We start from the raw sequence: 24,796 nt of genomic DNA, 5'->3' as shown, positions 1-24,796 counted from the left end.
GGGAGAGAAGGAGGATCTGTGATCCTCCTCCTAACCCCGTATGGCTTCAGATAACCACAGAAGGAGGGGTAACATGAACTTTTATCACCTCCCCCCCCCCTTCTCATTCAGAGAGCATACTTCCTCACATGTGGGGGAGGGGGTTTTCTCACTAAAGTTTACCAGCATCCAGATCATAGCGTCAAGCTAGTTGCAACACACACATCAATAAAGTTTACGCAATGTACTGTCCTTATCCAATCTGCTAACTGATATAAATTCTCTAGCGATACCCGTTACATAATACGTTCCAAGCGATAACTATTATTACTAGGGAGCAATGAGTTGGGGTTCGTTTACACGTTAATCAAATTGTGGATTATTGCCATGGTTTTGCTGCACATTCACAAATAGTGCAGCGTTTTGCTGTGATTTCACAGCAATCGTTGCACTAAACCGCGGATTTGACAGCAATGCGTGAACATACCCTTATATGTCTCCAATGGACGAAAAATATATCACTATAAAAGAGGTAGCACTCCAGTATAATTTGCAAAATTGTGTTTATTTTCCATACATTAAATAAGTAGCCAATAACGCAAAGTTAGTGTCTTAATTCAGACCTTCATCAGACACAAGTATTCTATTTTTTTTGAACTATAAGACACACTTTTTAGCAAGAATAAATCTTGCTAAAAAGTCCCTGCGTCTTATGGTCGTCAGTCAGGGGGCCTGGCTGCACCAGTCCTCCCTGACCGCTTCCTTAACCCCTTCCCGACCCATGATGTCGGCATGTCATGGAGTGGGGGGGGTGATGTTTGGAGCAGGCTCACGCGCTGAGCCCGATCGTTGCACTGCACATGTCAGCTGTGTTTTACAGCTGATACACTGCTCTAACAGCCAGGAACGGCGATCGCGGCGGTCCTGGGCGTTTAGCTCCAAAAGCCCCCTGCAACGTGATTGGCATAAGCCTGTAAAAATTACAATATACTGCAATACATTTGTATTACAGTGTATTGTACCAGCGATCTAATGATCCTAGGGGAACTAATAAAATGTGTTAAAAAAATAAGTTAGGGCCATTTTCAGGAGTGTAAAAAAAATAAATATTAACAGTTCAACAAACTCCCCTTTTCCCTCCCCCCCCCCCCCCCCAAGCACAATGCAAAAAATGGTATCGCCACATCTGTAAAAGTGGACTATTACATTATACCATTATTTAACTTGCACGATTAACAGCGTAAAAAAAAAAACATTTAAAACACCAGAATCTTTGTTTTTTGGTCACCTTAGCGTTAAAAATCGTATGTACCAAAAAATGGTGCAAATAAAAACGACATCTTGTCCCGCAAAAAATAAGCCCTCACACCGCTCAATCGATAAACTATAAACGTTATAGCTCTCAGAATGTGGTGAAACAGAACAAATAGTTTTTTCTTTGTAAAAGTAGTAGAATATAATTTTTTTTCCCTATTTTCTGTTGTCTAAAATCTGGGTGCATCTTACAGTCCGAAAAATACGGTAAATAAATCAGTGAATACATTAATCCCCTTGGAGACACAGCCAGTTTTGGCCTTGTGGACACAGCCTATTTTTTCAAAACCGACGTGTCCCTTTGTGTTAATAACTTGGGAATGCTTTTACTTATCCAAGCAATTCTGAGATTGTTTTTGTGTGACATATTGTACTTTGTTAGTGAAAGAATTTGATCGATAAAGTCAATATTTATTTGTGAAAACCACCAAAATTTGTCAAATTTGAATTTTTCAACATTTTTATGTATCTGCTTGTAAGACAGGCATACCACACAAAATAGTTACTAGTTAACATTTCCCATATGTCTACTTTGTTTGCATCGTTTTTTGAACATCCTTTTATTTTTCTAGGACGTTACAAGGTTTAGAACATTAGCAGCAATTTCTCACATTTTCAAGAAAATTTCAAAAGCCTATTTTTTAGGGAACAGTTCAGTTCTGAAGTGGCTATGATGGCCTTAATTTTAGAAAGTCCCCATAAATCACCACATTTTAAAAACCACCACCTAAATATTCAAAACGGCATTCAGAAAGTTTCTTAACCCTTTAGGCGTTTCACTGGAATTAAAGCAAAGTGGAGGTGAAATTTACAAATGTCGTTTTTTTTTTTTGTTTTGTTGCCGAAATTAATTTGTAATACATTTTGTCCTGTAACACAGAAGGTTTTACCAGAGAAACGCAACTCTCTATATTTATTGCCCAGATTCTGCAGATTTAGAAATATCCCACATGTGGCTCTAGTGTGCTAATGGACTGAAGCACAGGCCTCCGAAGCAAAGAAGCACCTAGTGGATTTTCAGGCCTCCTTTCTATTAGAAAATATTTTAGGCACCATGTCCGGTTTGAAAAGGTCTTGTGGTGCCAAAACATAGGAAAAACCCTCAAAAAGGCACCATTTTGGAAACTATACCCCTTTCCCCAAGGAATTAATCTAGGGGTTTTATTTAGCATTTTGATCCCACAGGTGTTTTTTTTTGCTAAATTTCTTTGAATGAAGTCCTAAAAATGAAAATTACATTTTTTTCCAATAAAACATACGTTTTCATTTTTACAAGGAATAACGGAGAAAAAAACCCCAACATTTGTAAAGCACTTTCTCCTGACTACGGAAATACTTCATATGTCGTCATAAACTTATGTTTGAACACCCGGCATCCCACAGAAGGGAAGGCGCGTCATTTGGCTTTTGGAGCTCAAATTTTGCTGGAATGCTTTTGCAGAGCCCATGAGGGACCAAAACAGTGGAAACCCCTAAATGTTTAGTGTTTATTTAGACCCCACAGTTTTTTTTGCTGAACATAGTGTAATTAGTCCGTGAAAATGAAAACATTTTTACACTAAAATTTAACTTTTTATTTTTTCATTTCCACAAGGGATAAAGGAGAAAAATCACCCCAACATTTGTAAAGCAATTTCTCTCGATTACGGCAATTCCGTGGTCATAAACTGCTGTTTGGACACACGACAGGGCTCACAAAGGCAGGAGCGCTATTTGGCTTATAGATCTTCCTGATTTGATTTTTGGGTGCCATGACGCATTTGCAAAACCCTAAGGTACCAGAGTACAGTGGAAGCCCCCAAGAAGTGACTCCATTTTACACCCCTCAAGGCATTTATCATTTGCCTAGACAAATGACAGGGCTCAGACTTGAAGAGCACCATGCGCATGTGAGGCCTATTTTGGTGATTTTTTTTTTTTTTTACAGCATTGGCCCACAATTGCAGGGCTCTGAGGTCAAATAGTAAAAAAAAAACCCAAGTAGTGATCCCTGTTTTGGAAACTACACCCCGTAGGGTATATTGAGGGGTGTAGTGAGCATTTTGATCCCACGTGTTTTTCCATTAGAAATGAAGGTGTAGCAGATGGTGCAAAGTAAAAATTGCAATTTTCCACTGATATGCCATTTTAGTGCACAATATGTTGTGCCCAGTTTGTGCTACAGAAGACAAATACCTCATAAAATGTTAAGCGGGTTCTCCCGGGTATGGCGCTGCCATATCTTAGGATGTAAACTGCTGTTTGGGCACATTGTAGGGCTCAGAAGGGAGGGAGCGCCATTTGGCTTTTGGAGCGCAGATTTACCTTGGTAGTAGTTCTGTTTGGGGTTTTGCTGGTATATCAGTTTATAATGTGGGGCATATGTAGGCTGGGCAGAGTACATCAGGGCATAATAAGAGGGTATAATAATGGGGTAAGTAAATAATATTTCATAGATGTTTGGCCAGTGTCGCACTGATAAATGGTGCGCAATCTGATCCGCTTTTGGAACACTCTGCACATTTTGCGTCGACCTATTGTGAGTGCCAGAACTTTTTTATTTTTTTTTTCTAAAAAGCTGTGTAAGGGCTTATTTTTTTGCGCGACGAGTTGTAGTTTTTATTGGTACTATTTTGGGGTACATGTGACTTTTTGATCACTTTTCATTCTATGTTTAGTGAGGGGTGGTGACCAAAAAATAGCAATTCTGGCATTATTTTTTATTTTTTTTGCGGTGTTCGCTGTGCAGGAATAATAAGATCGTTACGGATGCGGTGATACCAAATATGTGTGTATTCATTTTTTTTTTCCTATATATTCCTTTTTTTTTTTTTTTTGTTAACTTAAAACTTTTCTTTTTTACACTTTTATTCAACATTTTTATTAACTTTTTTTTTTTGTCCGACAAGGGGACTTACTTGAAGGCCTGCACCTCCTGATCTATTCTCTAATACATAGCGCTAATTCATTGCACTACATGGGTGTCCGTTATTCACTGACAGCAAGGCTATTAGGTGCCGCCTCTGGGCGGGGCCTAATGGGCTTCTATATGTGGCAGACCCGGTGATTGTTAGGCCTCCGGTTGCCTTAGCAACCCTGTGATCACATCGCAGCGATCGCTTTTGATCGCGGCAGCTAAGAGCTTAATGGCAGGGATCGGAGCTAACTCCATTCCCTGCCGTTACTGCAGGGTGTCAGCTGTAACATACAGCTGACACCCGCAGCTTGTTTCTGAGGATGGAAGCCTTGTAGTCCCCGCCTCTGGTCGGGACCTAACAGGCTTCCGTACTTGGCAGGACAAGCGGCCATTGTTCTGCCTCCAGTCTGCCTAAGCAGATATCGGTACCCCACGATTACATCACTGGGTTCCGATCTGCTGGTAAACGCCATAGATGTAGTGATCGCTTTTGAGCACTGCGTTTAAGGGGTTAATCGGCCGGATCGGATGCTAGCTCCGGTCCTGGCCATGCAGCATGGTGTCGGCTGTAATCTACAGCTGGCGCTAGTGCGGGTTCCGCTTCTGAGCCCGCACCAGCAACACAACTTACAGTTATGTTGTTTTGCCTCAACACTTTGGCTACAGCAACGTTATAGTGCGTGACATGTCACCAAGGGGTTGATAACATGATAAAGTACCAAAGGTATAGATCCAGCATATATAGATAGATAGAGATGGGCACACCTTGATCTATTATTTCTACATTGTTTTATTGTGTAAAACTCTGCATGTGAGCTTTAGGTGCAAATTTATGTTTTAATGTATTTTATTTTTATTAAAAAAAAGAAAGAATTCCTTCTTTAATATGAGGGTGAACATGGTTGTCAAGAGCACGTCAAGACAACTGCAATTGTCAGGTTGTCTGCTTTCAGGAAATACAAAGGGCTTGGGGATGCACTCCCTTTTCAAAGTGTGAAGTCCCTGTTTTTTTTATAGGTGCCTTTTCCAAACCCATCCTCCATGATGGCTCCACAAGGGTTGATTCCCATGTCCTAATAGGAGCAGGAAACACAAAGGTTAAATAGTCCTTCCCCACCTCATCCCTAAGGGTTTTCCTGTCACTATGGAGGCATGCAAGGAGGTTATTACTGTGGCTGGTGGCGGGGTCCATAAAAAGTAATCACTGGGCAGCAGAGACGATCGGATCACTCTTCCTCCCAGCTCGCCGTTCTGGGACTCCGGACTTTCTACGTCCCTTGCTCCTGTTTCAGGCTCCGCTGAAATTATTTAGATTGGCGGCTCCGGTCCCCCCTGAGCACCCCAGCTGCAGCCCGCGTGTCCTCTTTTCTGGATGAGTTCCCTCTGTGCACACGCCATGCTACTTCCAGTCGTCCTGAAATCTTCCTAGTCATACGTCTTCTGGATCTGCCGGCTCTGTTCTGATTGGTGGGACGCTTCAGTTTGGCAGCAGATTCTGGGGAACTTCATCTGGGATCGGGATCTTCGTGCTTCTTTCTCTCATTGGTTGAGGAGTCTGCATGGTCCCAGAGGCTTTATTCAATAGTGGCCCAGGCCTGAGTAATCTGCTTCTGAGGTAGTACTGTTTTCTGTTCCTATCATGCCCAAGGTAGCAGGTGTTTTGCTCTTGCTCTGAATCTGGAGAGCACAGCTTCAACCACCAGTCCAATATATGTTTTGTTTTTTTTCTGCCTGGGGGGCGTTTTCCTTAGATGCAGGTCCGGTTTCTCATCCTTCTCCTCTTCTTTAGGATGACAAGGTAGTATCGCAAAAAGTTAGAGTGCACGTACATAAGTGTTCAATCTGCAATAATAAGCTTCCAGCCACACACAAAAAGCCCCTCTTTCAGCCCTGTACTGAAAAGATTCTTCAAAATTAAGGTACTTGGTGAAATTAAAGTTTTGATCTGCCACGATATTCAATCCTCTTTGGCTTCAATTTCTCAAATCCATACTCCGGCTAGTTCCCTTGGCAAAAAAATAAATAAAGTGATGGAAGAATCTGATTAGTTCGCTAAAAAATATCTCCCTTCTATTCGAGATCGTTGTCAGCAACAATGGAAGAAAATGCTGGAAAATATCAATTTTTCTACAGAATTTGCGGAGGAATTATTGCGTGCAATACGAAATGACTTGGACATTGAGGAATTCAGAGAGAAATCCTTTATTCAAGATGAGACGTTTGGTGGTCTTAGATCCAATAAAGAAAAGTGTGATTCCAATCTGTGAGAATATTCAGAAGTTAATTCAAGATGAATGGGAATACCTGGAAAAGCGACTGACCATTCCAGGTGAACGTAAAGAACGCATCCCATTTGACAAAGATCTCTGAATAGAGATACCAAAAATTTACATCCAGGTTGCCAGGGTGGCAAAAAAGACCATGCTTCCTTCTGAGGATTCGCTTCAGCTTAAAGACCCGATGAATGGAAAGGCTAAAAACTTGCTCAAAAAACCTCAGCTGTCTTCTTAAAAACCAATGTAGTCTCCAAATACGTGGATCGTTCCATGTTTAAGTGGCTGGGGCAGCTGGCATCTGAGAGGAGGTGCTCCCAGAGAAGAAATATTGGCATCTCTCCAAGTTATTCAAAAGACGACTGGCTACTTAGCTGATGCATCAGCAGAATCTGTACTTGTTTTCCTCTAGGGCCTCTGTCTTATGCAATACTGCTAGACGATCCCTGTGGTTGAAGATGTGGACAGGTGATCGTGTCCAAGTCCGCACTACTCGTTTTGAAGGAGAATGTTTGTTTTTGTCCCTGCTCTTGATAAACTGCTTGAGAAAGCAACAGACAAAATTAAACCTCTCCCAGAGCCTAGAATAAACCAAAGGGAAAATCCCTTTCTTTCAAACCACAAGCAACCTCCGGAGTATAGGGTAAAACGGGTAGATAGAGCTGCCTCAAAGGAAGGTAAAGGGAGAAACATTTTGGTTAATTGAAATCGATCCAATTAAGGCTGGGTTCACACTTTTTTTTTGCGGGCGGAAAATCTTCCTCAAAATTCCGTTTGGAATTTTGAGGCAGATTTTGCTCTGCCTGCACGCCGATTTTTGCCAGCGGCCATTGAGCGCCGCGGGCAAAAAAACGCAGCAAAATAGCCTTTCTCTGCCTCCCATTGAAGTCAATGGGAGGTCAGAGGCGTAGACGCCTGAACATAGGGCATGTCCCTTCTTTTCCCCACGAGACGGTTTTTCCTCTCGCGGGAAAAAAATGCCTCTGCCTCCCATTGATTTAAAATTTTCGGTTTTGATTGCATTTTCGGATGTTTTTTGGCACGGTTTCCGAAAAAAACTCTGTGTGAACTCCCCCAAAGATAGGCAATGACGCCAGAAGTGTGGGAGAAAGAATCTCGAGATTCCACAAACCGTGGCAAAGCCTAACATCCAACGAATGGATCCTGAAAACTATCCGAGAAGGTTACTAAATAGACTTTTCACTTCCGTCCCCTCTAACAGATTAGTTGCTTCAAGTTTTGGCATCTCCTACACTTTAAGAAGCTCTGTAAATAGGTCTCCAAAAGACGTCTTCTTTAAATATAGGTGCAGTTTCCCAAGAATAGCAAGGTTTAAACAATTATTACTGCCTATTTATAATAATAAAACCAAATGGCTCGTTCAGGATAATCATAAATCTGAAGTCCTTAAACAGATTAGTCACATACCATTGTTTTAAAAATGGAATCCTTAAAACCTATCCTTCCACTAATTGGAAAAGATTACATGATGGCAACCGTTGACCTTCAAGACGCATATTATCATGTTCCTATTCATCCTCTTACCGCAAGTTTCTAAGATTTGCAAGTGTAAAGAACCCAGGAAGTGTATAACATCCAGTTCACTGCCTTGCCATTCGGGATTTCATCGGTGCCCACAATATTGCCAAATCTTGTGGCGGAATTGGATTCTTTGCTCAGAAAATAGAGCATAAATATTTCACCCTATACAGACAATTTTCTTATTATACCTCCGTCCGCATTCCTTCTCTGCATCTAGAGTATACTTGCCAACGTTGAACAAAATTGAGAAAAATCGGACATTGTTCCACCCACCTGCAAGATATTCTTGGGGATCCTTCTAGATTCCGATAAACATATGTCCTTATTCCCTCAAGACAAAAGACTCCAAATCTGCAAGAAAATATCTTTATTCAAAAAACAAACTGGTTTAATTGAGATATGCCATGTCCGTTCTGTCTAACCTGTTGAGAGGCCGGCAAGAGCGGTTGGGGAGCTCTAGTCTGTCAACAGTACTTTAAAGGAAACTGGCCTGACACGATTCTTCATAACCCTTACAGTTTTAGGGAACTTAGAGCAGTTCTTGAAGACTTGAGAGCATCAGAACTTCAGATTTCGGGCACTCTCATCAGAGTATAATCTGAAAACATGATGGCAGTAGCTCACCTATGCCATCAGGGAGGAATCTTTCAAATTCTGTCCGCTAAAATATTTCCTTGGTCAGAAACTCTTCACCTACCTTTGTTGGCAAATCATTTAAGAGGCTCCGCGAATGTGGAAGCAGACTCCCTGAGCCACAAAGATATCAATACGGAAGAATGGGGTCTAAACAGTTTTTTTTCGCTTAATAACCAAAAAGTAATGATGGATCACTTTGCATCTCCAAACAACCCCAAGGTCCCTCTGGTTTTATTCTCTAAAAGCCCTTGCTTGGTTGATGTAACACCTAGCTGGGAGTTCAATCTAGTTTATGCATTTCCAACTCCTCTTCCCCAGAATTTTACAAAAACTAAGTTCAGAGGATATCAAAATGATCTTGATAACACCGTATGGCCAAAAAAGAGCTGGTTTGTACTGTTAAACAACTTGAGACTGGAAGATCCACTAATACTACAAGTCACAGAAGACCTATTTCATCAGGGTCACCTTGATTCTGAATGTCACCTTGAATCTAAATAACCAAAGGTGGTTATTCAGACCTTCTAAAATAGCAGGAAGAAAGTCACTAATGTCATCTATACTAAAATATAGAATACTTTTATATCTTGGTGCAATTATCATCCTCCTGACCCATACCATCCAGATATGGCAAACAGTCGTTCATCGGCTGATCGTATCTGTTTATGCAGCACAAAACATTATCGTTGTTTGCAGCACATCTCCCTATGTAAACGGAGATGTGCTGCTGACATGCTAGAAATGCATGGGGACTAGACTGTAGTAACTATTGCTCGTCCCCATACATTACTAATCATATATTCTTGTGAAAGAAGAAGGACCTGAACTTTTCAAATAACTTATGCTAATCTAATAGTACATCTGATATAGATCAACTTTGAAATTAACTTTACTGTTAAAATTTAGTTTTATCCATACAAATACTGTGTGAAGTTACTCCCACTAGGTTTCTCCATTTCTGTAATCTGCTGTCCACCCTCTCTTGTCAAGCAAAGCCCTGCGTTATAGAGCAGAAGTGACGGGCTGCAGAAGATGGGGGGGGGGGGGGGGGTTTGCATATAAGCCTCTGAAAAGTAGAGGGGTTAGCAGAGGGAGGAAGCGAGCAGAGTGAGAGACATAGATGTGTTGGTAAGCTTTCTATTTGACCCTAGTTCTGGATTATCAGCTACACTGGTCTGTACTGCTGTATAATTTCCTCTACGCTGCTGCAGCTTCCATATATATGATTGATTAAGATAGGCAAGCAGGATTATCCTCTTACATGTGCAGTGTATAGAAGACATGATAGCCATTAGGCTCTGCCCACTAGCTCAGAGACAACTGAGAATGAGGGGAAAACTGCTAAAAAATGCAGATTACCAGTCCCATAATGGCCAGAAATAGTGATATTCCTAATGTACACACCTACGACCACTTGTTCTCAAAAGTCACCTGAAAAGTTAGGTACACTTTAAGGTGCAACTATCTGCATTGAGTTCAGGATCTAACTAAACATTGCTGGGTCAAACGGTTCATGAAGACGGCCAACAGAATTTCTCCCAAAAATTCTAATCTGCTCCTCCCTGAGATCTAAACATTGTACTAAAAGTTCTAACTATGTCTCCATTTTAACCCCTGTCAGAATCTGACCTTAGAAGACTTTCATGAAAAGCAGCATTTTTGGTGTCAATCACTATAGCCAGAAGGGTCGGTGAAATACTAGTTCTATCTATAAGTGAACATAACTTGTGTTTTTGATCCCTCTTTCATCCCAAAAGTGGTGTCAGAATTCCACCATATGTCTCAGGATATTATTTTGCCAACCTTGTTTGCAACGATCTAATGAAAAAGAGGAAACATTTTATACTTTGGATGGTTGCAGAATAATCCTAAAATACCTGGATGCGTCTAAGCCTTGGAGACAAGATCATAACCTTTTCCTCCAATTCCAGGAAGCCAATAAATGTTGAAAAAAGTGTCGGAGTACCTTAACCAACTAAATTTAAGAAACTAGATTACTAGAAACTGAATTAATTACCAGCAAAAACCTAATTCAATTTTTACATTTCCAGCATAAAAGCAAATTTTTGGTCTCTCTAGTTCTGGTGATCTTATGAAGATCTGCGCATGCACACACAGGCCTAAGTGGTATGTATGGACTTTGCACATCTTGTACTTTTATTTTGAGGATGTGTGGTGCAACAAATTTCTGCTTGGACAATTTACTGAATGTGACTAAGGAGTAAAATGATAAGTTCTTTATATCTCACTAAAATCAGGGGTACAATCACCACTGTGACAAAAGCCCAATGTGCTTAAATGAAATGTAATTATAATTGAAATCAGTAACTCCTCAACTGGTTCACAGGATCCTGTAATATATGGATATACCAGTTTTATATACTGACCGGATCCTGTAATATTTGGATATACCAGTAGTAGGGCTGCACGATTAATCTAATTAATACGCCTTTGAGGACTCAGATGATTCTGTGTTTAGACAGAATCATTGAATCTATTTAATAATGGCGCAGTCGGCCGAGCTACAAAACTAAGCTCCGCCGTGCCACCTCGTCACTGCCGTGCCACCTCGTCACTGCCCTGCCGCATCGTAGCTCTCTTCCGACGTTTATTTGTAAGTGAGGAGACCGTGTACAGCATGTAACAATGCGGTTTCCTCCCACCTCCTGTGTCTGCCAAACGTAATGCTCTGCAGTACTGGCACGGTATGTCAGTACTGCAGCTATTACTCTTCTAATGTCTGGCAGCTTATGAAGTCCTAGGCTGCCAGCCGAGGGCATGTGTGGGGATGTAAACTGAGGTTGGTGGGCAGGGTTGGAGAGGGCAGGCTGGCTAGTTGTATATAAGGGAATGGGAGGCAGGACTCCCTTTTTACAGGCTTTGAGTGGCTATATGAGTTCTCTAGAGCCCCAAGTTAGCTAAAATGACAGCCTTTTTTAGCATGTGTTTGTGCACCAACACACACACAAATCAGTACCCTTACTGTATCCCTGTTGCACCTCACCACCTAATACTTTGCTGTTCCTGCTACCAGCATACGTTCGCCTTCGGCTAGCTTGAAGTCTATGTACACCTATGAAAAGTTTTTGTTTTTTTTTTTCAAATAAAAAGTTCAGTCAGTGTGATTGGTGCAACTTTCTAATTACTTTTTTTATTTTAAATAATAATTTTTTTTACTTTAAGATACAGCTGCTTTATATCCTGTATACAGAGCAGCTGTATTGTTCGCTGAGACCTGAATCCGTCAGTCCCGCGGACCTGACAAGTTCAATGTCTCTGACGCACAGGATCCACCTGCAATCTATCACATCTAAATTCATAATTTAGATGTCCTGGATTACAGGTGGATCCTGCGTGTCAACCCGCTTTCACTGAACCTGACAGGATTTAGCGCTAGATACACTTCCCGGTATAGAGAATACAAAACCAGCTGTATCTCAAAAAGTAAAACAATTGTTTAATAAAAACTAATTATAAAGTTGCACTGACTTGCCTTTTTAGTAAAAAATTAAATAAAATTGCCTTTCAAAGGTTTAAATAGCATTTAAATGGTTGTCTTCCTCATACCCCCTATAATCCCCTCGCCGCCCTGATGTAGCTTATCCACCCTCCAGGAGCCTTTTCACTCACCATGTGCCTTGCAGCCCTGGTAATGCCTCCCTACCTGCCAGACATCTCCACTCCCCAGGTGCCCCGCTGTACCTGACGGTGCACCTCTTGCCAACAGGATCTTTCCCACTCACCATGCAACTCGCGGTCACTAGCAGCACCTCCCCACCATCAAGACTTGTCTTGGTGTTTTGTTTTTTTTTGTTTTGTTTTTTTAGTTTATTTAACAAAATAGAGATTTAAAGAGACTCCGGCACCACATTAGAAGTGCCCTGTCTCCTACATAAGGAGATGGGCGCTGTAATGTAGGTGACAGTAATACTTTTTATTTAAAAAAACGATCTTTTTTCACAAAGTTAGGAGTGATTTATGTTTATGCTAATGAGCTTTCTTAATGCCCAAGTGGGCGTACTTTTACTTTCGACTAAGTGGGCGTTGTACAGAGGAGTGTATGACGCTGACCAATCAGCATCATGCACTCCTCTCCATTCATTTACACTGCACTAGCGATATAGATATATCGCTATGTGCAGCCTCATACACAAACCCTAACATTACTACAGTGTCCTGATAATGAATACACATGAAATCCAGCCTGGACGTCATGTGTACTCAGAATCCTGACACTTCTGAATCTTTTTTTGTGAGATTCCGGCAAGTGAAATCAAATCTCGTTTAGCTCCGTGATCTCGCGAGATTTCGTATCCGTTGCTGGAATCTCACAAAAAAGAGTCAGAAGTGTCAGGATTCTGAGTACACATGACGTCCAGGCTGGATTTCATGTGTATTCATTATCAGGACACTGTAGTAATGTTAGGGTTTGTGTATGAGGCTGCACATAGCGATATATCTATCGCTAGTGCAGTGTAAATGAATGGAGAGGAGTGCATGATGCCGATTGGTCAGCGTCATACACGCCTCTGTACAACGCCCACTTGGTCGAAAGTAAAAGTACGCCCACTTGGGCATTAAGAAAGCTCATTAGCATAAACTTAAATCGCTCCTAACTTTGTGAAAAAAGATCGTTTTTTTAAATAAAAAGCATTACTGTCACCTACATTACAGCGCCCATCTCCTTATGTAGGAGACAGGCCACTTATAATGTGGTGACAGAGTCTCTTTAAATTGAAAATCGGCCATAGGGTTTATTTTTTTTTTATTTTTTTTTTGACAAAATCGCCCAGCCCAGCAGTAGTGTTATATATAAAACACAGAAACTTGCTAGCAATTAATATCAGCTGCCATGGTGATTGTACCCCTGATTTTAGCGAGATATAAATAAAGAATTTATAATTTTACTCCATCACATTCAGTGAATTCTCTATTCCGTAATATTGCGGGAGCACAAAAAATATAATACAGTGAAATATAATTTTCTGATTGGGGGTTACATAATTGGCCACAAATGTAAATTTATATGCATTGTTATAAATAATTACACTTTGGTGCAAAACTTCATGAAGGTGCCTGTGTGTATCAAGTGTTGTCATTTTAACAATGTGCCTGGTGTCTACTATGAGAAAATATATGGATATGTGGGTTTTTAGTATGATTGAGATAGAGATATAGATATATATATATATATATATATATATATAATTATATATTTATTTATTTTGAATTAATTGTACCGGTGCAGGATGTCTTAAAAAAAAGAAAACACTGGCAGCAAAAGGGGAGCATATGTACATATTTTGTATGGGCCATGCTGGCACTCCATAACTGGGCCTGATTTCGTTTCATGGAGCATACAGATGTTTGCTCACAAGTCTGTTTTTGTGTTTCTACTTTAAAAAACAAAACCCAATCTGCTGTAAAAAAAATTCTGATCTTATATATATATATAAAAATACTGAAAAGTACTTGTCTGGATCCCTCACCAGGTGATTCACCATAGTTCAGAAGTAGTAATTTTTTATTTTCTGTATCTCTGTGCAAGATGAAAGGTAGTGCTTTAATTACTCACTGTCTGCTACTTGGACAAAGCTCTTCTGTTCTGCTTCTTGACTCAGCACAATCTGCTGCCTAGAATGTGAAACATGATCCCTCCAAAAATAAAAAGAGAGGTGGGAGAGCAGGGAGCAGTGGAGATAAGACACATGATGTGTGAAGTCCTGTAAGGGTATGTCACACAGGGCAGGTACGCTGCATAAAAGCACACAGCGTATCCGCCCTGGCTGTAGCGGTCACATTCAGCAGTGATGACATTTTGGGGCCTTGTGCTGCATATGCGGCTAGTGAGGAAGTCAAAAATTAAGCAGATATCTTGTACAACACCCCAATTTACCACATGGCCTTGACATTGACGGGCTTTAAAGCAATCTGTTTTGTATTATAACGATAATGCACAGTGCCCGTCACGTATGATCGCCTATTCAAAATTGGGCCGATCATTTTAGCAGCATGATTGCCCAAGCGTGCTCCCCCGAAAAGACAAGTCCCTTGTACATTTTAAAGGGGGGGGGGGTCAAAATTCCGCCAACAAACCACCTGCCCAACAAGAAGGGTTAGAGAGGGGCTGAGTTTATGAAGGGAGAGACACCCATTCCCCCCCCCCCCTCCCTGGTAGTGTGGAAAATGTGGGATTTGGACCAAGCTTATCACCTTTACCTGAATAAATTCTATACCAGCATCTCACGCTTTAATGCCTTGCTTCCAGAAATGATACAGCTTGTGGCACTGCACAAAAAACAGTGAGGCCACCCTTAAACACTGCTTGGGCAAAGAAGGGTCAAAAGCAAGGCACCATGCAGCAACAACACGTCAATGGTCAAGTATAAGGACAAGAGGGATGTCTTTACGTTGACCACAGTATACGATAATTGCAGCACGCCTATCCCTGTTCAAGGTACTACTACAGTGACCCCCAAACCAGATTGTAGACCTGGCTATAAGTACATGAGAAATGTTGCTCTCTCGGATCCAGTGCTAAAGCCGTATAGTGCCACGTGGAAAACAAGGGTGTGGTACAAAAAGATAGCCTTTTTGCATCGTACAAATGGCACTGTATAGCGCTTATGTGCTATTCCAACGTGAAGGCCAGACAGACATTCCTTCTTTTTCAAGAGGTGGTTTTCATGGCTCTTCTATTTAACCCCTTCCCGCTCCTTGACGTACTATTACGTCATGGCAACTGTATCGTTCGCGCTCCATGCCGTAATAGTACGTCACGGGAGTAACGGCCGTTTCGGCCGTCCTCCCGACACATACAGGAGCTGTGACGCTGCTGTCTTGTTCAGCAGCTGTCACAGCTCCTACAGCGGGGACCGATCGCTGTGTCCCCGCTGATTAACCCCTTAAAAGCCGCGTTCTATAGAGATCGCGGCTTTTTAGGGGTTAAGCTGCCATCGCCGGCCTGCTACACGATAGCGGCCGGCGATGGTGACTATGGCAACCGGACACCAAACAATGGCGTCCGGCTATGCCATAGACGGAAGCCTAGTGGGTCCTGACAACGTCAGGACCCACTATGCTTGCTGTCAGTGAGTAGCTGACAGTTCTAATACACTGCACTACGCATGTAGTGCAGTGTATTAGAATAGCGATCAGGGCCTCCTGCCCTCAAGTCCCCTAGTGGGACAAAGTAATAAAGTTAAAAAAAGATGTGTAAAAATAAGAAAATAAAAGATTTAAAAGTAATAAAAGTAAAAATCCCCCCTTTTCCCTTATCAGTCCTTTATTATTAATAAAAATATATAAACAAACAAATAAACTATACACAATTGGTATCGCCGCGTCCGTAACGGCCTGAACTACAAAATTATTTCATTATTTATCCCGCACGATGAACGCCGTAAAATAAAATAATAATAAACCGTACCACAATCACAATTGTTTGGTCACTTCACCTCCCAAAAAATGGAATAAAAAGAGTTTAAAAAGTCGCATGTACCTAAAAATGGTACTGATCGAAACTACGGTTCGTTACGCAAAAAATAAGTCCTCGCACGGCTTTATTGATTGAAAAATAAAAACGTTCTGGCGCTTAGAATAAGGTAACACAAAAAGTGAATGATTGTTTACAAAACGTATTTTATTGTGCAAACGCCATAAGACATAAAAAAAGCTATAAACATCTGGTATCGCCGTAATCGTATCGCCCCGCAGAATAAAGTGAATGTGTCATTTATAGCGCACGGTGAACGCTGTAAAAAAAAAAGAATAAAAATAGAATAGTAGAATTGCTGTTTTTTAGTCACCACGCCACCTAAAAATAGAATAAAAACTGATCAAAAAGCCGCATGCACCCCAAGAAAACTACAATGGATTCCTCAAGGGGTCTAGTTTCCAAATTGGGGTCACTTTTGGGGGGTTCCCAATGTTTTGGCACCACAAGACCTCTTCAAACTGGACATGGTGCCTAATAAAAAAGATGCCTCAAAATCCACTAGGTGCTGCTTTGATTCGGAGGCCGGTGCTTCAGTCCATTACCGCACTAGGGCCACATGTGGGATATTTCTAAAAACTGCAGAATCTGGGCAATACGTATTAATTTGTGTTTCACTGATAAATCCTTTTGTGTTATAAAAAAAAATGGTATAAAGAGGATTTTCTGACAAAAAAAAAAATTTACATTTCACCTCTACTTTGCTCTAAATTTTTGTAAAACACCTAAAGGGTTCATAAACTTTCTAAATGCTGTTGTGAATACTTTGAGGGGTCTAGTTTCTGAAATGGGGTGTTTTATAGGGGTTTCTAATATATGGGCCCCTCAAAGCAACTTCAGAACTGAACTGGAACCTAAAAAAATAAATAAATGAGGCAATACTTCATTTCTTACATTATACTGATAATGAGCCGTGCCCACCCCGAGATGACCCCAGCTTTGACCGTTTATATAAATGGAGACCCCTATTAGACCGTTCCAGTGCCCGGTTTTCCCAAGCATACACCCCGAGAAGTGTATTTCTATTGATGAGTCCCTGGTACATTTTAAAGGGAGGGTTCAATTCCGCGAGTACCTGCCGGGTAAGAGGGCAAGGTATGGCGTGAAGATGTATAAGCTGCGAGAGTGCATCCGGGTATACCTACAGGTTTAGGATATATGAAGGAAAGGCACCCCCAAACCAGACTGCATCCTGGACTACAATAGGTACATGGGAAGGATGGACTTGTAAGATCAAGCCCTGAAGCCCTACAGCGCCATGCGGTGTGGTATAAGAAGCTGGCCGGGCACATCATACAGATGGCTTTGTACAATGTGTACGTGCTACGTCGATGTGCAGGCCAGACGGGAACTTTCCTGGAATTTCAAGAGGTGATTATCAAGAACCTAATCTTTAGGGACCAAGAAGGGGGGGCACCCAGTACTTCTGGAAGCGGGGCCACACGCATCGTACCAGGGCGGCAACACTTTCCAGGGGAAGTTCCCCAAACTGGCAAGAAGGGAAAAAGTCAAAAGAGGTGCAAAGTCTGCTATAAGAGGGCGATAAGGGATGACACAATATATCAATGTGACATGTGTCCCGAATAACCAGAGCTCTGTATGAAAGAGTGTTTTAAAATTTATCATACATCCCTTGGTTTATAATTTACCCCAATTTTACTTACCCTGATGCCCTCCGCACAGCTTATCCCCCCTCGTCTTTCCCCTCTGAGCCCTGCTGTGTGCCCAGGCAGCTGATAACAGCCACATGTAGGGTATTGCCATACCCGGGAGAACCCACATTACAGTTTATGGGGTGTAGGTCTCCGGTCAAAATGCTCACTACACCTCTAGATGAATGCCTTAAGGGTGTAGTTTTTAAAACGGGGTCACTTCTTGCGGGTTTCAACTGTACTCGTACCTCAGGCGCTTCTGCATACATGACTTCGCACTAGAAAATCCCCAGTAGGCCAAATGGTGGTCCTTTCCTTCTGAGCCCTCCCATGGGCCCAAACGGCAGTTTATCACCACAAATGGGGTATTGCGGCACTCATGACAAATTGGGCAACAAAATGGAGTATTTTATTTCTTGTGAAAATAAGAATTTTTGAGCTAAAATGACATATTATTGGAAAAAATATATATTTATTTAATTCCCAGCCCAATTCAAATAAGTTCTGTGAAGAAACTATGGGGTCTAAATGGTCACATTACCCATAAATGAATTCCTTGAGGGGTGTAGTTTCCAAAATGGGGTCACTTTTGGTGGGTTTCCATTGCTTTGATACCCCTGAGGCTCTGCAAATGCGACATGGCACCCGAAAACCAATCCAGCAAAATCTGGACTCCAACAAACATATATCGCTCCTTTCCTTCTGAGCCCTCCCATGGGCCCAAACGGCAGTTTATCACCACAAATGGGGTATTGCTGCACTAAGGACAAATTGGGCAACCAAATGGGGTATTTTGTTCCCTGTGAAAATAAGAAATTTTGATCACAAATGACATTTTATTGGAAAAAATGACATTTTTTTCATTTCACATCCCAATTCAAATACGTGCTGTGAAAAAACCGTGCGGTCAAAATGGTAACAACAACCATAAATGAATTCCTTGAGGGGTGTAGTTTCCAAAATGGGGTCACTATTGGGGGATTCCTACTGTTTTGGCACCTCAACACCTCTTCAAACCTGGCATGCTGCCTAAAATATATTCTAATAAAAAAAAGAGGACTCAAAATGCACTAGGTGCTTCTTTGCTTCTAGGGCTTGTGTTTTAGTCCACGAGCGCAGTAGGGCCACATGTGGGAAATTTCTAAACTGCAGAATCTGGACAATACATATTTAGTAGTGTTTCTCTGGTAAAACCTTCTTTGTTACAGAAAAAAAAATGAATAAAATTGAAATTTGCAAAGTTCACCTCCACTTTGCTTTAATTCCTGTGAAATGGCTGAAGGGTTAAAAAACTTTCTAAATGCTGTTTTGAATACTTTGAGGGGTCTAGTTTTTAAAATGGGGTGTTTTATCAGGGTTTCTAATACATAGGCCCCTCAAAGCCACTTCAGAACTGAACAGGTACCTTAAATAAAAGGCATTTGACATTTTCTTAAAAATATGAGAAATTGCTGTTTATGTTCTAAGCCTTGTAACGTCCAAGAAAAATAAAAGAATGTTCAAAAAACGATGCCAATCTAAAGTAGACATATGGGAAATGTGAACTAGTAACTATTGTGGGTGGTATAACCGTCTGTTTTACAAGCAGATGCATTTAAATTCTGAAAAATTCAATTTTTTCAAAATTTTCTCTAAATTTTGCAATTTTTCACCAATAAACACTGAATATATCGACCAAATTTTACCACGAACATGAAGCCCAATGTGTCACGAGAAAACCATCTCAGAATCGCTTGGGTAGGTTTAAGCATTCCCACGTTATTACCACATAAAGTGAAATATGTCAGATTTGAAAAATGGGCTCTGAGCCTTAAGGCCAAAACTAGGCTGCGTCCTTAAGGGGTTAAGAATCACGAAGATAAGTAAATGCATTAAAAATATGTTGCATAAAGTGACAAGTCAAATTTAAAAAGTTGTCCTCTGTCAGGCCAAAAGTAGCTGCTTTTCATTACCATAAAAAGGTAAGTGACAAATATAAGATTTGAGAGCATTTGTATTTGTAATGCAATTTGCTATCCACTGTGAGAACATGTCTGAAAAAGGTGTGGCACAAGTCTTTTCCGGATTTTATTTATGGTTTGCATTTTCACACACTGATTTTGAGAGGTGCTATCTTTCCACTGGTGCTAGAGTTGTAAGGCTGTGTACCGATAATTTATTTGCTTCGTGTGAAACAGATTTGTTTGTTCAGAAAACTAATCAGATGTGGAACTTCGTACACTTTCATATTCAATGTCGTCCCACCTCTGAACTTGGTTTAATAGTAAACTTGCATGTTGTTGAAATTTTTTTTATTTTTGTCTAAATATGTAGCAGTGGCAGGTGCAAAATTAGGCAGCAATCCTGCACTTTTGCTGCATTACTGAGTTTCAAAAAGTGCAGTGTACCCAGTTTATTATCCAGTTGTGAAATTATATGAAGGGACAAACGAGCTACGTTCCGTAACCTGTCTCCATGGTAAAAGAGGGGATGCCCATTGTGGTTTTAAATTTGGGATTATGAGACTGTGATTTGTTATTGTAAAGTAATGGCTGTTCGTGCAAGGGAAATATGGCAGTCAGTAAAGTATCTAAGTTATATTGGTTTCCATCTGAGTTTCGTCTTTTATATGTGTAAGTCCATAGATTTCATGCAATCCAGTTGTTGACGTTCACACCAAATTTGATATTGCTATAACTCTCTTATATGCATCTTCAGTTTAATAACCTTTCTGAGCCTGAAACCGAAACATATGTCATCATATTTTTATTTATTTTTTGACAGGCTGGTACTGGGGCCACATGACAGTCAACGAGGCCAAGGAAAAACTGCAGGATGCTCCTGAAGGCACTTTTCTTGTTCGAGACAGTTCACATACAGATTACCTCTTGACTATCTCTGTAAAGACCTCAGCAGGACCAACAAACCTGCGTATTGAGTATAGGGAGGGGAAGTTCAGGTTGGACTCTGTTGTATGTATACGCTCCAGACTCAAGCAATTTGATAGTGTCGTCCATCTTATTGAGTATTATGTCCTACTGTCTAAGAACATGAAAATAGAGACGGAGACTCTTCCTAACAGGACCGTACACCTTTGGCTAGTTAAGCCACTTTACACATCTACCCCATCTTTGCAGCACCTCTGTAGAATGGCTGTCAACAAATGCACAGACAAAATCCATGAACTCCCATTACCCATGAGATTGAAGGAATACATAACAGAATATCGTTATCATGTGTAGATGATTCTTTACAATTCATGTCTGCAGCATGGGAAATAAAACTGTAGGAAACTTCCAAACCCAGCCAAATAAGTTGAAATCGGTTGTCAATTCTAATGACTTTATATTGTGTCATTTCATTTCAAAGTGATTGTCGACGGACTATTGTTCTTAGAGGGAGGATCATTTTTGGTACAATATATTTTCTCCATACATTACATAAATTATGTTGTGGCTCAAGTGTTTTTGATCCTTTTTATAATGCAGATTGTTTTTATCGATTTCACAATTGTAATTTTGTTTTTGCTTTTTCTTTTTTTTTTTTTCCAGCGGTCCTATCACCTTAATAAGTTTACAAAACTGTGGTTAAGAAGTCAGGAAACAATAGAGACAGGTGTGAGTTAAAGAGGCTCTGTCACCAGATTATAAGTGCCCTATCTCCTACATAATGTGATCGGCGCTGTAATGTATATAACAACTTTGGTTTTTATTTTAAAAAACGATCATTTTTGAGCAAGTTATGAGCAATTTTAGATTTATGCTAATTAGTTTCTTAAAGACCAACTGGGCGTGTTTTTACTTTTTGACCAAGTGGCTGTTGTAAAGAAGTGTATGAGGCTGACCAATCAGTGACCAATCCGCGTCATACACTTCTCATTGAGAAGTGTATGACTCTGATTGGTCAGCCTCATACACTTCTTTACAACACCCACTTGGTCAAAAGTAAAAACACACCGAGTTGGTCTTTAAGAAACTAATTAACATAAATCTAAAATTTCTCATAACTTGCTCAAAAATGATTGTTTTTCAAAATAAAAACCACTGCGGTTATCTACATTACAGCGCCGATCACATTATGTAGGAGATAGGGCACTTATAATCTGGTGACAGAGCCTCTTTAAGGTCCTGTCAGGCTTTGCTCTTTTCTGCCTTCAGTTCTGTGGCGGTTGTACCTACAATTACTCTAAAACGGACTGCTTTCTAGGGACATACTGGGTAACTATCCCAAATAAAGAGATTGTGATTGTTCTACAGTGTATGTCTATAAACAATACTTTCACATGACTCAACTGATAATCTCAAAGCTGGATTGTTATGGTGCTGACAGCAGAGACGGGGAAAACCAATTTGTTAGAAGTCAAACCATGGATTGCTCCACCTCAAACAGTATTATCTGATTATTGTAAAGATGTAGGCGGAGAACATCTTGAACATTTAGTTGCCTAGACAAGTGCTATGCAATGACTGTTTTGCCTTCCAACAGGTTTCAGAGATTTTTCATTGACCTGTTCTGCCAAAAGAAAATAAATTGCTTTAGCAATGAAAATAACCCCAGCCTAAAATGTGCACACACAAGATTGCTGGCTCACCAATGGAGTCAGACTAAAATGTATGCTGTCATCGCATAGTATAATGCTATCAGATTCTATTCTAAAGGAGCTATTGTTTCACACACTAGTTAGAATAGCAATTTATAAGTATTTGGCATCCTATTGAATATATAAATGGTGGGATGATGTTCTAAGCTTTCCCAGTATTTGTAATGCACATGCTCATGGGGGTATGAAGTCAAAGGCATGTACCATATTTGTTTGGCTTCAATATCACTTGCCGGCTTGTTTGCAGACCAGAAGTGAGATTAGGCAAATTATGCAAGATTACCTATATTTCCCAAATGATTCTGGAATACTTACTGTATTTCCAGTATTTTTTGTATAGGTAAATGTAAATTTATATATTTAATCTATAAAACGTCCCTATATCTGCCATACAGAGAAATCCTTTAATTTATGCACAAATGTCTACCATGCTGTACATGCAGCCAAAGGAATGGAAAATGGTTTCAAGTGATACCTTGTATGTACACACAGTAATTTAAGCGAACATGGCCAAAGTTACATAGCGTGCCAAAGATTGCAAAGCACGTATGAGAAATTACAGTTTATGGGAACAAATTTGACTAAAGGGATCAAGACTAATGCCATTTTTTTGGAGGGCTTGTTATGCTTAAGTAGAACATGACGAAATACAACAGAATACGATGGGTGAAATGTATGAAAGAGATTAGTAAATTCAAAACCAGATTCACATTTGGACATCTGCTAATATATAAGACACAAAGAAACAATACACCGGTTTCACTGTGGAATACGGTTATAGAAGTGCAAAACCCTTGCATTGCACTGGGATTATCATCTCTCCAAATTGAACATAACACTATAGAATTACGTTGCTCTCCAATAGCCAATACAAACAAATTCAGTTGCATTTAGAGAGAACTGAGTTTAAAGGGGTCTCTGTAGGTTCAAAAGTGGGATCACAGCCTGACTAAGATGCACAGGAAATCATACAGCATTAAGATAATTCAAACTGTGCATGAAAAATAGAAATATTGCTACATGTGTAGGTGACCTCTCTAACGGAAGTCCGGCTACAATAATAAAGGCTGAAGCAAAGCTGTAAACTGAAACTGCTAGAATCTGCTGAAAGATGATTAGAAAATAATCAAAACCAATGCATTAACTGTATTTTTATAATCTGCTGTTATGAAAGGAAACTAATTTATGTAAAATATTTTTTGTTTTAGGCTGCAGACGGTACTCCCACATTATATTTAAGGATCGTAGGGCTAAGGCTAACCGTTTCATAGTGGTGCTATATGGTATTTTACTGTCAATATTGAGGCCAATTCATGACCTAATGTTGCCAGTTTTGCTTCCCTCAAACAGTAATAAATTTTTGTTTTATGACCATTCCTCCCTCTGCCTTGAACTTAACCATTAATGCTCCTTTATGCACTGATCTGAGGGAGGGGTGCACGGTGATTGTTGTAACATGCTTACAATGTTGAGCCAATCCTCCTATTTGTGTTATGGATGGCAAATAGGAGGTACGGCATCAGAATATTCTGTACTTCTTAGCCTTAATTATGCTATGTTTCTTATTTGGGAATGACATTGACACACTTCTCCATTATCCACATTATGTGGAGGTGAGATTTCGGCGACTTACAAGATACTGGGGATAAGGAGGTTGAAGGGATGGTACCAAAACGGTTATGGCATGTTTTTCCCAAGGATGCCTCCCAACTAGGCTATAAATGTGGAACCTATTATGTATAAAATATTGGCTATGATATTGCTAGTCTACAGCTGTGCAACAAAATGTGGTGTTTTCATAGTTAGTCAGTCTAACCTACCAGTTTATGCAAAATGTAAAAAATAAATAAATAACTCCGAGTTAGTAAGTTGTTGGCTATCTGTCATGAAACTCACACTTTTTTTTTAAATTCAGGCGTCTATGAGCAGTTAGGACAATGAGCCAGCGTCACTTCCTCCAATCTGCAGTGCTGAGCATTCTAGTGACACTACTGATTGGGGACAGTAGCTGACTCTCCTCTAGCACTGCCTGCACATGCACATCCTTTTGCAAGTGCCAAACAGCACCCCCAAAGTCTGCTTTCAGGGAAGCTGCACAGTCTGTGCTATGCCTTCCGTTCTAACTGCTCATAGGAATATATTGATGCCTGTACACTGTCTCATGACGGTAGTACTTTAAATTCTGTTATTTCTTTTGTAAAAGGTGGCTCCACTTTAGGGCTATGACTCTGCTTTCTCACATTTCGGCTGAAAAGTAAAATCCATCTAAATTTACCAATATGTATGGCCGCAATATATAACACTTATCCTCTGATCTGCACTACAGCATAGGTGTCAAGGTTATTATCCGTATTCAGTTATGATGGCCTAGATGATCTTACAGCCCCTATTTAAATTAGTAGGGCCACTGAGCAATCTGTTTCCTAGCGG

The 24,796-nt window shown here is 40.4% G+C and overlaps 1 protein-coding gene across 4 annotated transcripts in view; it reads left to right on the top strand.

Annotated features, from left to right (window-relative positions):
• SOCS2 (suppressor of cytokine signaling 2) overlaps nucleotides 1–21,415 on the top strand; it is a 36,476-nt gene extending 15,061 nt beyond the window's left edge. For all 4 annotated transcript variants that reach the window (XM_075860104.1, XM_075860103.1, XM_075860102.1 and 1 more), the window contains exon 3: nucleotides 20,551–21,415. In XM_075860104.1, coding sequence (XP_075716219.1) covers nucleotides 20,551–21,008 — 458 coding nt within the window. In that variant the 3' untranslated portion in view covers nucleotides 21,009–21,415. The remainder of the gene's footprint in view (nucleotides 1–20,550) is intronic.
• Nucleotides 21,416–24,796: the final 3,381 nt, after the last annotated feature.

This window comes from Rhinoderma darwinii, chromosome 3 (assembly GCF_050947455.1).
Source record: "Rhinoderma darwinii isolate aRhiDar2 chromosome 3, aRhiDar2.hap1, whole genome shotgun sequence".
In the NCBI taxonomy this organism is placed as follows: domain Eukaryota; kingdom Metazoa; phylum Chordata; class Amphibia; order Anura; family Rhinodermatidae; genus Rhinoderma; species Rhinoderma darwinii.
This window is presented reverse-complemented; position numbering and strand designations above follow the sequence as displayed.